At 41.0% G+C, this 17,614-nt stretch overlaps 1 protein-coding gene across 12 annotated transcripts in view; it reads right to left on the reverse strand.

Moving 5' to 3' along the window:
- LOC121283948 (mitogen-activated protein kinase kinase kinase kinase 4) overlaps positions 1–17,614 on the reverse strand; it is a 355,829-nt gene that overhangs the window by 51,243 nt on the left and 286,972 nt on the right. For all 12 annotated transcript variants that reach the window (XM_041198761.1, XM_041198757.1, XM_041198759.1 and 9 more), the window contains one exon: positions 4,555–4,672. In XM_041198761.1, the coding sequence (XP_041054695.1) occupies positions 4,555–4,672 (118 nt within the window). The remainder of the gene's footprint in view (positions 1–4,554; positions 4,673–17,614) is intronic.

Here is a 17,614-nt window from a genome sequence, read left to right on the forward strand (position 1 = left end):
TATACTGCTTAAGGGGGTTGGAGCAGGTGAAGCTGGATAGAAGGCCAGCGATAGGTGGGGGTAAAGGGGAGATTGACAAAGATGTCATGAACAAAAGGGCAAAGGGAGTGTTAATGGTAGTGGTAAGGGCTAAAAAAACAAAGTGCTGATTGTGGCATAAAGGTAAGAAAGCAGAATGTGATAATAACAGAATGTGAAAGAGCAACATGAACAAATAACAGATGGCCCTTGTGGGAGTGGGGTTTGGAGGACAGGGCAGTGGTGGGGAAAAAAAGATAGAAAATGGGATAAAAAGGGGGGATAAAAGGGGATAAAACAATGAATAAATGAATAAAAATGAAAATAAGTGGATAAAAAATAAAAATGAATTTTGAAAAAAGGGATTTAAGAAGGGGTGAAGATAGAGGAGAGAGTTCATGGTTTGAAGTTGCTGAACTCAATGTTAAGCCCAGAAAGCTGTACAGTGCCTAATCGGAAGATGAGGTGCTGTTCCTCCAGTTTGCCTTGGGCTTCACTGGAACATTGCAGCAGGCCAAGGATGGACATGTGGGCATGACAGCAGGATGGTGCGTTGAAATGGCAGGCAACAGAAAGGTCTGGGTCATGCTTGTGAACAGACCAAAGGTGTTCTGCAAAGCAGTCACACAGTCTCCATTTGGTCTCCTAAATGAATAGGAGACCGCTTTCGGAGCAATGAATACAGTAGACCAAATTGAAGAAGGTGCAAGTGAAGCTCTGCTTCACCTGAAAGGAATGTTTGGGCCCTTGGACATTGAGGAGAGAAAAGATAAAAGGGGCAAATGTTGCACCTCCTGTGATTGTATGGGAAGGTGCCATTGGATGGGGATGAGGTGTTGGGGGTGATGGAGGAGTCAACCAGCGTGACCCAGTGGGAACGGTCCCTACGGAATGCTGATGGGGGTTGAGGGGAAGATGTGTTTGGTGGTGGCATCATGCTGGAGTTGGTGGAACTGGCGGAGGATAATCCTTTGAATGCGGAGGCTGGTGGGGTGAAAAGTGAGGACAAGGGAGACCCTATTATGATTCTGGGAGGGAGGGCAGAGGCACAGGATATGGGTCAGACATGGTTGAAGGCCCTGTAAACCACAGTGGGTGGGAAACCTCGGTTAAGGAAGGAGGAAGACATGTCAGAAGTGCCATTTTGGAAAGTGGCATCAATGGAAAAAGGCGCTGGAGGTGAAGGAACTGAGAGAATGGGATGGAATCCTTACAGGAAGCAGGATGTGAGGAGCTGCAGTCGAGGTAGCTGTGGGAGTCGGTGGGCTTGTAATGAATATTGGTGGATAGTCCATTACCAGAAATGGAGACAGACACGTCAAGGAAGGGAAGGGAATTGTCAGAGATGGACCATGTGAAGGTGATAGAGGGGTGGAAATTGGAAGCAAAATTAATAAGTTTTTCCAAGTCCAGACGAGAGCATGAAGTGACACCGAAACAGTTATCGATGTACTGAAAAACGAGTTGTGGGAGGGGGCCTGAGTAGGACTGGAACAAGGAATGTTCCACATACCCCATAAAGAGACAGGCATAACTGGGGCCCATGCAGGTACCCATAGCCACACCTTTTATTTAGAGGAAGTGAGACAAGTTTAAGGAGAAATTCTTCAGTGAGAGAAGTCAGAGGGTCGGGTAGGGCGGGGTGTCAGAGGGCTGGTTGGTGGGGTGGGGGTGGGGGGGAATGATTGGGGGGGTCAGTTCTGTAGTTACACTAGTGTAAGACTAGGTTTTAATCTGCCTGACATTTCCTGGGTAACTATCCAGGCAAGTAGTTCGGAACCAGCCCAAGTGTCCGATAAGATCTCCAACAGTGAGTTAGAGTTGGAGCGCCCCGAAGAGTAGGAGAATTGCCCATTGAAAGTTCAAACTTCCTGGGCAATTCCCAGAGTTATTGCAATGGCACTTCCGAGGGGTCCTGTAGCATATTTTGGGGAGTACATCTGGGGTCTCCGACAACCTAGAGGCCGGATGATCTGTGCCAATATAAATTACTCAGGTATATATAAACAATCTTATGATCAAAGGAAATCTTAATTGCTCAAAATTAGACTGGAATAGGTAATAAAGCTGTTGAGGGAGCCATTACCAGAGATTAATCAGTCACTCGCTGACATTTCAAATTAGCTTTGATTTTACCTTCATGCACAAGTCATGCATGTCCTCTGGTTCTACTGTAGTGAACAAGATGATATGACCTTTTTTGTAGCCTACATTATCTAGCTCCTTTAGAATCCTAAAAATAGCAAACATATCAGATAGGTGAATAAAGGAGGCCTGATGGCTTACATCTGAGTATCATGAGTAAAACTAACAAAGGAATTAGAGGTTTCGACTACGATTTTCTAAAATTCTGTGGAAAGGAAAATTGTGCTAGAACATTGCAGAGTGGCAAGTATCACCACCCTTGTCATAAAGTCAGAAAAGCAAGGCAATTATAGACTGAATAGACATCGTTCAGTTGATAAATTAGTAGAATTTATAATACAGTATGAAATTATTCAGCACTTGGGAGAAATGAGAGTTCATCAATTCAGGTTTGAATTCTAACAGGCAAGTCACAGTCGATCAGCCTAGCATAACTATTTGAATTAATGATACAAAGGATATGTAGTTATATGAATTTTCAAAAAATCATTTGATAAATTTTCATTTAAGAGCCTAAGCCATAGATAATGGAAATGGAATCAAGGAAAACATGGCCACGTGGCTAAAGATGGTTGAAGGCTGAATGTTGGAAAACAATTGAAAGATACTTTCTTGGAGTGAAAATGTGTTGTGAGTAGTGATCCAAAGTTTTCTGTGTTAGCCACTTTAGCTTGTTTATATATTAATGACCTGGATTTAGAATGGAGGGACACAATTTTGACCTGATGAGTTGGGAGTATATATTCATAAATCTTTGAGTTTGTAGGATACACTGGTAAGGCATTTAAGAAAATGCAGAGAATACTTGGCTTTGTAGGTAAGGGCACTGAATACAAAAGCAAATAAGTGCTAAAACTTTAGAAATCACTGTTGTAGTCTCAGCTAGAATAGTGTACACAATTCTGGGTACAACACTTTCGGAAGGATGGCAAGCCTTGGAAATAAACAGATGAGGCCTACGAAGATGATACCAGGGGTGCCAGACTTCAGTTACATGAAGACTTTGGAGAAGCTGGGATTGTTCTCAAAAGCAGAAGGGTCAAGAGTAAGTGGAGAAACTGCTTCTTTTGGCAAGTGGGTGGATAACAGATTCAAAATTGACTGGCAAAAGAACTAGGGGGAAAATAAGGAGAATGTTTTTTTTCCCCAACACAGGCAGTGATTAAGATCTGTAATGGAAGGGTTGTGGAAGCAGAATCCTTAGGAACTTTCCAAAGGCAGTGTAACAGGACAAATTTGCAATTTTGATGGAGAGAAAGCTGGGATGTGGAACTAAATTGGATAGTTCTTTCAAAGAGCTGGTTCAGGTACAACAGGCTGAATGGTCCCTTCTGTGCTGTAAGAATACATACAAAGATGGAGCATCCTTAACCTTCTGGGGTAGAGAGCTCCCAAGATTCACAACCATTTTAGTGAAATAATTTCTCCTCACGTCAGTCCCAAATAATTGATCCCTTATCTTGAGACTGTGTCCCTGTGTTTCAGATTCCCCAACCAATGGAAACAATCTCAGTGTCCACCCGGTGAAGCCCCTTTCAAATCTTGTATATTTCAACGAGATCATCTCCCATTCTTCTAAACTCAGAATATAGGCCCAATTTACTCAGCCTCTTATCATAGAGCAATCCCCTTAACCCAGGGACCAATTTAGTGATCCTTTGCCATACCGCCTCCGCATGACTCCGGATGTAGTCTCACAAAAACCCCTACACAACTGTAGCAGAGATGGTTATTTTTGTACTTCAATCTCTTTGCAATAAAGGCCAACATGCCATTTGCTTTCCTAATTGCTTGCTGTATCTTCATGCTAATTTTGTTCCTTGTATAAGCACACCCAAGTCTCTTTGAATATTCATTTTCAAATTTCTCACCTTTTTTAAAAAAAATTCTGCTTTTTTTTAATGATCCAATGACACCTATTTGCAGGTATGGTGGTTATGGTAAAGACTGTGGAAGACTGCAGGAGGATGCAGGTAAACTACCAGATAAGTTTTAGATGTTCAACGTAAAAAAAAGCTAAGTAGTGCACTTCAGATGCAAGAATGGGGATTGAAATTCACCTAAATGTTAAGCAGACACACTGGTATTGAAAGGTGGCTGAATACAGCACAGGAGATATCCAATAAGTCTTATTGCACCTTTACTCTTTTTCACTACAACAGTCTAGTAGAAGTAATCTCACTGCCTACAATCCTTATTCGTGTGTCCAAGACTCCTTAAAATACCTTTCATTTGTCCCAACCTGCTGGAGAACAATGTATGTATCTATGGTCTTTAGAATGAGTATTGCAGCAAAATTGTACAATTTAATTTCTTTTAAATGTGAATGACAGTCAAAGTATTATAACAAATTCTTGTATTATGACAAACGTACTGCATTTTATCACTTACCCATAGAAGATATAGTGGTCCCACTAGATGGGGATATTTGCAATAATCTGGGATCTATAAATGGTGTGAATGATGAAGAAGATTTATGTTTCTGGAGTGTGTTTCCTGCTGACTGGGTCTGGAATAGGAACATTCATTTATAATTAATTCAAAATAGAAAATGCAAAATGCATCCAAGAAAGCTTCTTAGTTAATTGTATTTGCATATCTGTTTTTTTTAACATATAAATGCTTGCCAAAATACGTAAATACTTATAAATGGAAACTAACTTTGTATTAAGTGATCACAGTTACATAACTTACATTTTTTTTTTCTCTAGTGCTGAGTTTATCTGACATGTATCAAACTTTACCACACCTAAACCAGGCCTGGACTCCTAAGCTGTGTCGAAGAATGTAATAATCCATGAGGATACATAGTGAATTCTACACAAATGAACATATTATAACCTCAAAATATATTAACTTCAAATTTAAATTCTATATTGCATACAAATCAAAATGCTGCAGGCAAGATTAATAAACCCTGAACAACATATTTAATACAAAACAAATGTTCCAATGGCTCCACAGTCAATAGCTTAGTGTAAATTAGATTTGATAGATTAGATTAAATGGTGGTTGCTATCCTCAAATGTAACATTTTGTTGTCCAGCTGTTTTGTGTTATCTTTGGTTCCTGAATATTTTAACAATGCACAACTTCAACAAGGTGTACAGTAATTTAGATATAAAAATAGGAAATGCTGGAAATAGTCAGCAGGTCTGGACACATATGTAAAGAGAGAAACAGAGTTAACATTCTAAGTGTGACCTTTCATCAGAACTGAGAAAAGTTGGAAATGTAATAGGTTATGAGCAAGGGAAAAAGGGAGGATGAGAAGAATAAAAAAGGGAAAGGTGGGAGGAGGACAGGGGAGATTAAATGATAAAAGGGTGCATGATGTAAAAGGGAGTGACAATAGGACAAGTAAAGAGACAAAAGATGTGTCGAGAGGTAACATAAATAGCAGGGTCATGAATAGTGGCCTCGGAAAGTAAAATAAATGTAAATAAGAAATAAGATAAAGAACAAACCAATGAAGAAAAAATAAACAAAATGGGAGGCAGAAGTTACAATCTAAAATTGTAGGAATCAGTACCACCAAACACATCTTCCCCTCACCTCCCCTGTCAGTACTCTATAGGGACCATTCCTGATCCACTTCTCTATCACCCCCAACACCTCACTCCCTACCCATTGTACCTTTCCATTCAATCGCAGGAGGTGCAACACCTGCCCCTTTATCTCCTCCTTCCTCACCATCCAAAACCCCCAAACACTCCTTCCAGGTGAAGCAGTGATTCACATGCACTCCTTTCAACTGAGTCTACAGCATTCACTGCTCACAATATGGTCTCCTCTATATTGGAGAGACAGGCTGGGAGACCACTTTGTGGAACACCTTTGCTCAATCCGCAAGCATGACCCCGATCTTCCTGACGCTTGACATTTCAATTCACCATCTTGCTCTCATGCCCACATTTCTGTCTCTGGCCTGCTACAATGTTCCAGTGAAGCCCAACATGAACATCAAGTTCAACAACTTCAGACCATGAACTATGTCGTCCATTTTGACTTTTTTGCCCAACCCCTTCCCCCCACAGGGCCAGTCTATAACTTATGTTTCGCTTTCAGTAAGCGCTGACCCTTGTTCTATTAATAATACTGTTATCCGACCGTTATGCCACTATTAGCGCCTGCCTTAGTTTTTAACACTATCTTTACCATTCTGTGTCTTGTATCCGTGACATCTTTGTCAAACCTCTCCTGAGCTTCCACCTATCCATGACCTTCTATTTTGTTCCACCCCCCTCTCCTCAACGGTATAAAATCCATCACATTTCTACCTCTCTTCAACTCTGAACAAGAGTCATCCGGACTCGAAACATTAACTCTGTTTCTCTCTCCACAGATGCTGCCAGGCCAGCTGAGTTTTTCCAACATTGTCTGTTTTTATTTCAGATTTCCAGCATCCAGTATATCAATGTTGATTCCAGAAGGTCATAATAAGTTACATCAAAAGATGAAATCCTCTTCCTCAAGCTTGAATTGAACTTCATTAGAACACTGCAGCAGGTCATATACAAAGGTGAAGAGTTAAAATGACAGGTGACTGGAAGCTCAGGGTCACACATGCAGACTGAACAGAGGTGTTTGAAAAGCCGTCACCCAGTTTGCGTTTGGTCTCCCTAATAGAGATCACATTATAAGCAGTGAATACAATGTACTAAATTGAAAGGACAAGGAAATCGCTGTTTCACCTAGGAGGAGCAGCTTGCCCCTTGAATGGGGAAAAGGAAAGAGAGAGGAGATAAAAGGGCAGGTATTGCATTTTCTAGATAGGTGCCAGAGGAATGGGAGGTGGTGTTGAGATTGATTGAGGAGCAAACCAGGATAATGCAGAGGAAATGCTATAGGAGAAGTGAAGGAAAATGTGGTGGCATCATGCTGGAGGTGATGGTAATTGTGGAGGGTAATCTGTTGAATGTAGAGGCTAGTTGGGGTGGGAGGTGGGAACTCTCTCATGTTTCTGGGAGGGAAGAGGCAAGAGCAGAAGTACATGAAACAAATTGGACAAGTGCAATTGCTCCATAAAACACAGTGGGGAGGAATCCTAGGTTGATGAAAAAGTACCCAACCCTGAACCATCTGTAACAAAAACAGAATTATCTGGAAAAACTCAGCAGGTCTGGCAGCATTGGCGGAGAAGAAAAGAGTTGACATTTCGAGTCCTCATGACCCTTCAACAGAACAGTTCTGTTGAAGGGTCATGAGGACTCGAAACGTCAACTCTTTTCTTCTCCGCTGATGCTGCCAGACCTGCTGAGTTTTTCCAGGTAATTCTGTTTTTGTTTTGGATTTCCAGCTTCCGCAGTTTTTTTGTTTTTATCCCTGAACCATCTGTCCTTAGTAAAGACCTCAGTTTCATTTCCTTACCCACCCACCTCAATGTACTGAGCTTGATACAATGCTGAGTCCTTGTTCCATCACCTTCATTTCTGTGCTCACTTCTTTGGCCAGGTGTTTTCCCTTCGCATAGCAGACCCTTTCACCAGTCTCTAAAAGTCTCCCACCATCTGGAACCCTCGCTTTAGCTTTTTACCCTCTCTATTTCTCTGCTCTCCTCACTCAATGCAACCAATGTTCCTCTGAACTTGCTGCACTCCGTGCTCAAGGGTCCAACCCTGACATTGCCATCAAACCTGCTGACAAGGGTGATGCTTTTGTTGACTGGCATACCAACCTCTACCTAACATAGGCTGAACGCCAACTCTGTGACACTTCCTCCTACCTCCCCCGAACCATGATCCCACCATTGAACATCAAGCCATTACTTCCAAGACTATCGCTGACCTCAATCTCCTCTGGAGATCTTCACTCCACAGCATCCATCCTAGCAGTCACCCAACCTCAAACATTCCGCTTCTACCTCCCCAAATTCCATGAACAGGACAACCTTAGGAGACCCATCCTTTTAACCTGATACTGCCCCACTGAGTTGTTACAGGGAGATGGTGGTGTAGAGGTAATTTCACTAAATTAGTAATCTAGAGGTCTGGACTCTGGGGACATGGGTTCAATTCCCACCACAGCAGCCAGTGGAACTAGCAGAGCAGGCTCAAGGGGGCAAATGGCTAACATCTGCCCCTAATTCATACATTTTTATGCTTTCTTCCTATCACTACTTTGTTCTCCCCATGGCCAGTCCCTTCCTATCTACATCTGAGACTCTTCCAATGCCGTCCATCACAGTTTCCTGACCCTAATAGTCTCCTTTTAATCATGGAAGTCAGATCTCTCTACAACTCCACCCCCAACTAAGCTAATGAGAGCTCTCCACTTCTTCTCTGAACGGAAACCCAACCAGTCCTCATCCACCACCACTCTTTCCTTCCTTAATTTCTTTGTCTCCATTGCAAAAGATAGACTATCAACCGATATCCACTGTAAGCTCAACTGACTCCCATAGTTCTTTTGACTACACTTGACTACCCACCTTCTCAAAGGCAATTAGGGATGTGCAATAAATGCTGGCCTAGCCAGCGACACCCACATCCCAAAAAGGAATTTTTAAAAACGTCCTCACACCCCACTTCCTATCGGACTCTATTCCATTCTGCCAATTTCTGTGTCATCTGCTTAGATGCTTCTTGTATGTCTTCCTTTTTGAGGATTCCTTCACACTGTGTTGATGTGGCCCTCGACTGTGTCCATTCTATTTCATGCATTTCTGCCCTCACTCCTTCTGCACACCCAATCACCCCCCTCCCAGAAGCAAGATAGTGTTCCTCTTCCATGCCACCGGCCTCCATTTCAACAATCATCCTCCACCATTTCCACTACCTCCAGCATGATGCCACCAAACATTTTCCCCACCCTTTTCAGCATTACAAAGGGACAGTTTCATCTCCGACCTGGTCCACTCCTCAGTCTTGTTCAACACACCCTCCCTCTCCTACGACACCTCTCCATGAAAATATGAGTTGAGAGTGACTCCCCTTGACATAAAGATAGCATTTGGTTGAATGTGTTGTCAAGAGGCCCTAGTTAAAAAGTCAATGGAATCGGGGGAAACTCTCCACTGGTTGGAGTCATGCCTCACACAAAGGAAGATTACTGTGGTGTTTGGGGATCAATCATCACAGCCTATACACATCACTGCAGGAGTCCCAAAGGGGAGTGCCTTAGACCCAACCATCTTTAGCTGCTTATTCAAAGACCTTCCCTCCATCATAAGGTTAGGAATTGTGAGTTTGCTGATGTATGCAGTCTTCAGTGCCACTTGTGAATTCTCAGATAATTTGCAGCAAAATCTGGACAACATTCAGGCTTTGGCTGATAAGCAGCAAGTAACATTCACACCACACAAGTCCAGGCAATGACCAACTCCAACAAGAGAGAATCTAACCAACCTCCCTTGCCAATTAATGGCATTACCATTGCTCAATCCCCCACCATCAGCATCCTGGGGATTACCACTGAAACTTAACTGGACCAGCCATGTAACTGCTGTAGCTATATGAACAGGTCAGAGGCTAGGAATCCTGTGGAGAGTAATTCACCTCCTGACTCCCCAAAGCTTGTCCACCATCTACAAGGCAGAGTGTGATAGAATAGAAGATTGATGGATGAGTGCCAGTCCAACAACACTGAAGGAGCTTGACAAAGCACTGAGCTCTTCTTCTGTCATCTTCAAAGCAGCCTGCTTGTCATTGTACATTGGTTGTGGGGGCAGTGAATGTTTAAGGTCTTTGGGATTGTACCATCTACAAGATGCAATGCAGGAACTCACCAAGCCTCCTTCGACAGCACCTTCCAAAGCTGTAACCTCGACCACCTAGAAGGACAAGGGCAGCAGATGCTTGCAGTATTACCATTTGCAAGTCTCCTACCTTCTGGTAGGCCAAAAAGTTGGGAAAATCTTAGAAACCAGCAAAGGATGACAAAAAAATAATAGCAGGAGAAAATAGATGATGAGAGTAAACTAGCAAGAAATATGAAAACAGACAGTAAGAACTTCTACAATTATATATAAATAGAGAGTTGCTAAAGTAAACATTGGTGCCTTCTCAAAGTAATTAGGAATGGGTAACAAATGCTGACCTTGCCAGTGACACTCTTATGAAAAAAAAGCACAGGAGAGCACCAAACACTACGTCCTCATGAAACAGTGATTTCCTTGTACTTCTTTCAATTTAGTGTGCTGTATTCACCACTCCTCTACACTGGGGAGAGCAAATGCACACCATATGACTGCTTTGCGTAACACCTCCATTCAGTCCACAAGTGTGACCCTGAACTTCCAGTTAATTATTATTTCAATTCTCCACATTGCTCTCATGCTGACCTTTCTGTTCTTAGCAGCGTGCCGTGTTCCAATGAAGCTCAACGTGAGCTCAAGGAAACACAGCTAATCTTTCACTGAGCACTTTACAACCTTCTGGTCTCAACGTGAAGTTTAACCAATATAGGATTTAATGTCTGCTCCCATTTTGTTCTCTTTTCCTTTGCTGCTTTATTTTTTTCTTCCTTGTTTCTCTCTTCGTTCCCTTTTCTTTTGCTTTCAGACAGCAACTATTCAGGACACTGACATTCTCATCTTCTCTGGATGCATCTTTGGTTTCTTTACTTGTCCCATTACCCCTCCCTTTGGCTTTGCACCATGATTCCTTTCTCCTTTAATCTCTTCTGTCACCCACTATCACAGATCCTCCCCTTTTCTTCTTCTCAGCATCCCCCTTTTTACTTGCTCAAAGTCTAATACATTTCTAAATTTTCCCAATTCTGATGAAAGCGCATAAACATTAACAATAACTCTGTTTTTCTCTCTCCACAGATGGTGCCAATTTGCTGAGTATTTCCAGCAGTATTTTGCTTTTGTAGGATCTTAATAAAGGTAACGCAATTGCTCAGCAATTTATATTTGCTTGGCTGCTTATTTATGAACCACATGCTTTGTGAATAAAAGAATTTTTAAAACATCCTGCGGCATTTTAGAAGTTTAGCTCAATTGAGTATCTCCAAGGCTAAATTAATTTATACTTTATGTCAAACAGGTTTTACAAGAGAAAGATGCAGTTCATTTTTAATAGGGAACACATGATTATATATTAAATAATTTAAACTTATAGCATATAAATCATATTATTCAGATTGGATGACTAATTAAAAATTGACTAAAACTGCAGTCACTAAAAACAGCTCTGTAAAAGAGAAGTTCAGCTGCTTGTAACCTTCTATTAATGATGAGGTATATTGAATGACTAATGAAATTCATTGTTACACCTCATTTCCAATGCAAACTGCATAATTTGGTGCAATTAAATTTGCAAGCATAATTAGACACAATTGTTCAGAAACATGTTCAGGACAATTCATATTAGAAGTTTGCATCTCACAATAAAATGAAATTCTGTAAAATTAATGAGTCCTTTGAAGACTTAATTGAAGGATTATATATTGTACATCACTTTTAAAAAGGTGTTAAAAGATAAACTCTGCATCCCATAAAAGGATACAATAAAAATTACATTTTAGTACTATGAATATTCAATGCAATTAAAAAAGGCCACTGTAGTAATTATATTGTATAGGTGTGTGTGTGTGTATATATATATATATATATATATATATATATACACACACACACACATACATATATAAATAAAATTAAAGATTTAGTTTTGATTGTGTGCAGTTATTGCAGATTGTTCACAGTATGAACTGAACAGCAACAACATAGTTCAAACTGTTCAGAATTCCTCCTTTAAAACAGTGACCTTGCCAACTGATATTTTGAACATTAACACATTACAATACTAATTTAAGAAATTATTGATAGTCTTAAAAGAGATACTGCCGCTTGCAAAAATATTGATTAAAATTTAAGTTGCTTATTTTTCAATGTATTTCAACATATGAATGCTGTCTCTGCTTGGATGGAGCATTTTGCATGAACTTGAACCAACAGCATGATGGAACTGAATTGAAACATACATTCAAAGCAGCAATATTGCTTAAACAGTCTGGATTGCACTGGTGAAAGTTCAGATCCCTCGATCCAGTTAATTTCTCCACTTTGAACATTACACATCACTGCAAAATCAGTTGGACCAAAAAACTTATTTCTAATGACAATTAAGCTTTACTTTAGCTTTAATTTTCCCAAAACAGAATTATGAAGCCATGTCCTGCAATGTTGATATTTCTGATGTATATATGTATTTTGTATATATTTATTTTGCAGCTACATGTTCACGAAAATAACCCAATCACATCATCCAAATGGATTCTAAATCGTGCTCGAGAAGAGCAAAGAGATGGAGGGCCAGAATTTTTGGGAACGGGGGGGGGTGGGGCGGTGGAGATGCAGGGCTAGGGCCAAAAGTGGGAAGGGGCAGAGCAAGGGCCGGGGGTGGGGGAAAGAGAAGTAAGTTGAAGGCCAGAGATGGGTTGGGTGAAGAGGCAGGGCAAGGGACAGACGGGCAAAGAGGCAGAGCAGTGGCCAAATGGGGACGTGGGAGGAAAGAAAAGGCAGAGCAAGGGCCAAAGAGGCAAAGAAGCAGAGTGAGAGCCAGAGCAAAAGTGGGCGGAATAGGCATTGAGAGCATTTGAGAGAAATGCAGGAAGAAACTGATAGGAGGTGTGCAGCCATGTGCATGTGGCAGCAAAGGTGTAGCCTGAAGTGATAATACTTGTGTGAACCGGCAGGTAATGTGAAGAATGGAGTGAGACAGACACAGTACCAGTGTATGTATAAGATTCTTCAACAATGGTGGGTTATTTTTGTGAACTTATAGGGAATTTGACCATTTATTTCATTTAACCCTCTGAGTACTGAGTATCATTCTAATAAAATAAATATACTTTTGGAAATAAGTATGAAAAACTTACACATTAAAATGATACAAGTTATTGAACAATAAATTACATAGGATTTAAAGGACAGAAACAGACCATTCAGCCCAAAAGGTCTATATCAGCGTTTATACTCCACGAGATCTCCCCTTTCCCCACTTATTTCATCTCATACTTGATGGAATCTTTCAGAATTGGAATTTAGTGATGTCTATTGAGCCAAATAATTCACAGCAATTTCTGGGGGGGGGAAATAAAAAGTCTAAACTGCTAAATTGTGGTGCAGAAATGTGACTGCAGTGATCAAAGGGTTAATATTGCATTTTTCTACCCAAAACACACAAGTCTAATTGCAGGAGCACAAGAAAATATGGACGATGGTTAAACATGAAATGGAAAATTAGTGAAATTATATGAAATGACAATGATACTTTAAGAAAATAAAACTTGCCAGTTTAATGTTTATAAATGTTAGGATGATTACAACAAGATTAAAATGGAGTATGGAAGAGCTGATTGTAGCTGAAACGATACTGCAGGTTTGTCAAATCACCTTTTCTCAGCCAAAAGAAAACATCCTTCCGTTATATGTCAAATGTGCTTTCACTGTGCCTACACCTTCAAATTAATGCAAAGTTGATTTTGTAATCTACCACAATTTGAGATTTAATTTTCTCATCAGGACTAAATATTATAGTGTCATTTTCTTTTTATTTGCTGGGTAGAATGCAGGCATGGGAGAGAGGGGCATTGGTGCCAAGCCACTAGACCCACCTCTAAACCAATTATGGCAAAATAGAGGCCAAAGCAAAATAACTTTTTCCTCAATAAACTTGGCATTTTAAAATAATGGTCACCAGAATCTCCAAGCTCTCAAAATCCCACAATCAAAATCCTGATTTAATATTCAATAATTAAAATATATAAAGATAACAGATTCACAATGATTTTAAAAATACTGTTGAAATTTAAGTCACAAACTGGCCTAATACACAATGAATCAAACCATTTATTATTAGCAAAATTGAGGGGGCAAATTGGAGGCAATCTGGGTTATCAGGTTAGCCACTGAATGAGATGGAGGAGACAGTGGATAGGGGGGAAAAAATGTATTCTGATTGGCAGGATGACAAGTTGTCTTATCCAAGGATCTGTACTGGGGCCTCAGTTTTTCACCATATATTTAATGACTTGGATAAAGGAAGAGATTTGTACATCTAAAATTTTCACATGACAGTTAGGAGGTTGTACAGATAGATGTAGAAAGTTACAAAGGGACATACACAGAGTTTGTCTGTGCACAGATAGAATTCATGCAAGGAAACATAAGGTTATCCACTTTGGAACCAAGAAAATTAAATCGGAATATCTTCCTGAAGGCAAGGGTCCAGGAACTGAAGAGGAGCAAAGGGTTTTGGGTGTCCATGCATACAATTCACTAAAAGTTAGTGGATAGGTACAAAAATACAATCAAAAACACTAATGGAATGTTGGCCTTTATCTCAAGGAGATTGGAATGTAAAAGTGAGGAAGCCATGTTTCAGTTATACAGAGCCTTGATTCAGTCCTCATTCGCATTCCGTTTTGGACACCAAACCTCAGGAAGAAGATACACTGACTTTGAAAGGCGTAAGGTACAGATTCACTAGAATTATATCAGAGATTTAAGGGATAAACTATGAGGAGAGGTTACATAAACATGGTATGCATTCTATTGGATTGGGAAGGCTGAGTAGTAGTTTAATTGGTGAGTTTAAAATGAAAAATGGATCCAAGAAACCAGATATAAATAAGTTATTTCCTCCAATGGGGAAATCCATAAAAAGAGGAACAATCTTAAAATTAGAGCTAGACCATTCAGCAGTGAAACCAGGATGACGGAAATCTGGAATTCTCTCCCCACACAGACTGTGGATGCTGGGTTAACTGGAATGTTCAAAACTGAGATCATTATTAAATTACTAGTTTAAGGATATCAAAGGATGCAAGTCAAAGGCAAGTAAATGGAGTTGAGGTACAGAGCAGGCATGAACTAATTGAATAGTGGAACATTTCAAGAGGCTGAACTTACTCCTGTAGGTTCCTATGTATTTACGTAACATGTTAACAAATGTAGCCTTATACAAATGATCTCATTTGGATAAAAAAACTCATGGCAACATGCTCAACACTTCAGAAATAAAAGAAATATGCCTGGGAAACACCACTTTAAAAGATATGGCATTAAAATTAATGTTAACCATTTATAATATGATGACCACAATTACTTTTCCATTACAATGTATGTCCAAGTGGGGAAATGTACAAGTAACAAGTTTTAATTAATGATTTTAAGAATTTTTCAGCTACATGATAGAAAATATTATCAATCTAGTTTTCAATAAGTTATAAGTGCTAATTTAACTCTCACTAGGTGCTTCCCACACAAGCATTTCATTTCATTGCAGAATCCTTCACCAATTTTTGTGAATAACATTTCACTCAGCCCAATGGATATGGGGCATAAGGTGCAAAGATAAAGAGTGGGGATAAGAGGAAGAAAGAAAGAGAGAGAGAGAGAGAGAGGAAGAGAAAGAGAGAGAGAGCGAGCAAGAGACAGCTAGTGGAAATTAAATTCAATTAAGTAATAAAATTGGGTATTAAAAGTTAGTCCCAGCAATGGTGACCATGAAACTATTGTGTTTTTACAGCAATAAACATCTAGTTCAATCATGTCCTGTAGGGAAGGAAATCTGCCAGTCTTACCTGTTCTGGCCTACATGTGACTCCAGACCCACAGCAATGTGGTTGGCCCTTAACTGCCCTCTGAAATGGCCTGGCAAGCCACTAAGTTGTACAAAACTGCAACAAAGTCATAAAGGAATGAAATAGGATGGGCCACCCGGCACCGACCTAGGCACCGAAAACAAAAGCACACGCAGCTCTGTCAACCTTTCAAAGTCTGCCATACTAACATCTGGAGGCCAAAATTGGGTAAGCTGTCCCACAGACTAATCAAGTAACAGCCCCTGACAGTCATAGTCACCAAATCACACTTTACAACAATGTAGCAGACACTGCCATCACCATCCCTGGGTATTCCTGTCCCACTGGCAGGACAGACCCACCAGAGGTGGCAGTGGTATGCAGTTGGAAGAGAGTTGCCCTGGGAGTCCTCAACATTGACTCCATGAAGTCTCATGTCATCAGATCAAACATGGGAAAAGAAACCTCCTGCTGATTACCAAGCCAGGGGATCAACCCTGGTTCAATGAAGAGTGCAGGAGAGCATGCCAGGAGCAGCACGAGCCATAACTAAAGGTTAGATGTCAACCTGGTGAAGCTATACACAGGACTACTTGCGTGCCAAATAGCAGAAGCAACATGCGATAGGCAGCAAACCCACAGCCAACTGACCAGATCTAAGCTCTGCAGTTCTGCCACATACAGTTGTGAATGGTGATGGATAATTAAACAACCCACTGGCAGAGGAGGCCCCACAAATATCCCCATCTTCAATGATGGGGGAGACCAGCACATCAGTGCAAAAGATAAGGCTGAAGTATTCACAACATTCTTCAGCCAGGAGTGCCGAGTGGATGATCCATCTTGGCCTCCTCCAGACATCCCCAGCATCACAGATGCCAGTCTTCAGTCAATTCAGTTCATTTCACATCACATCAAGAAATGGCCGAAGGCAATGGTTACTACAAAGGCTATGGGCTCTGACAACATGCCAGCAGTACTACTGAAGACTTGTGCCCCAGAACTAGCTGCACTCCTAGCCAACTGTTAGCGCCAATAGTCTACTCTCAATCTTCAGCAAAGTGATGGTGTCTTCAACAGTGCTATCAAACTGCACTTATTCAGCAATAACCTGCTTACTGATGCTCAGTTTAGGTTCCACTAAGCCCACTCAGCTTCTTACTTCATTACAGTCTTGGTCCAAACATGGATAGAAGAGCTGAGTTCGAGAGGTGAGGAGAGTGTGACATCAAGGCAGCATTTGACTGAGCATAACATTAAAAGCGGGAATCAGGGGAAAATTAGCCACTGGTTGGAGTCATACCTCACACAAAGGTAGTTGTGATTGCAGGAGGTCAATCATCTCAGTCCCAGGACATCACTGCGGGAGTTCTGCAGGGTAGTGTCATAGACCCAATCATCTTCAGCTGCTTCATCAATGACCTACCATTGACCAAAACTGAACTGAACCAGCCATATAAATGCTGTGGTTACCAGAGCCGGTCAGGGGCTGGGAATTCTGTAGTGAGAAACTCACCTCTTGACTCCCCAAAACCTATCAACCACCTACAAGACACAAGTCAGGAGTGCGATGGGATACTCTCCATTTGCCTGGATGAGTATAACTCCAACAACACTCAAGAAACCTGACACCATCCAAGACAAACCAGCGTGCTTGATTGGCACTCCTTCCATCACTTTAAATATTCACTGCTTCTACCACCAATGCACAGTGACTGCAGTGTGTACCATGAACAAGATGCACTGCAGCAACTCACCAGGGTTCCTTCAACAGCACCTTCCAACGCATGACCTATACCGCGTGGAAGGACCAGAGCAAGAGATGCATGGGGACACCTCTGCCTGCAAGTTCCCCTTCAAGCTATCCAGGCTTGGAACCATATCTCTGTTTCTTCACTGTCGCTGGTTCAAAATC

This window comes from Carcharodon carcharias, chromosome 11 (assembly GCF_017639515.1).
Source record: "Carcharodon carcharias isolate sCarCar2 chromosome 11, sCarCar2.pri, whole genome shotgun sequence".
In the NCBI taxonomy this organism is placed as follows: Eukaryota; Metazoa; Chordata; class Chondrichthyes; order Lamniformes; family Lamnidae; genus Carcharodon; species Carcharodon carcharias.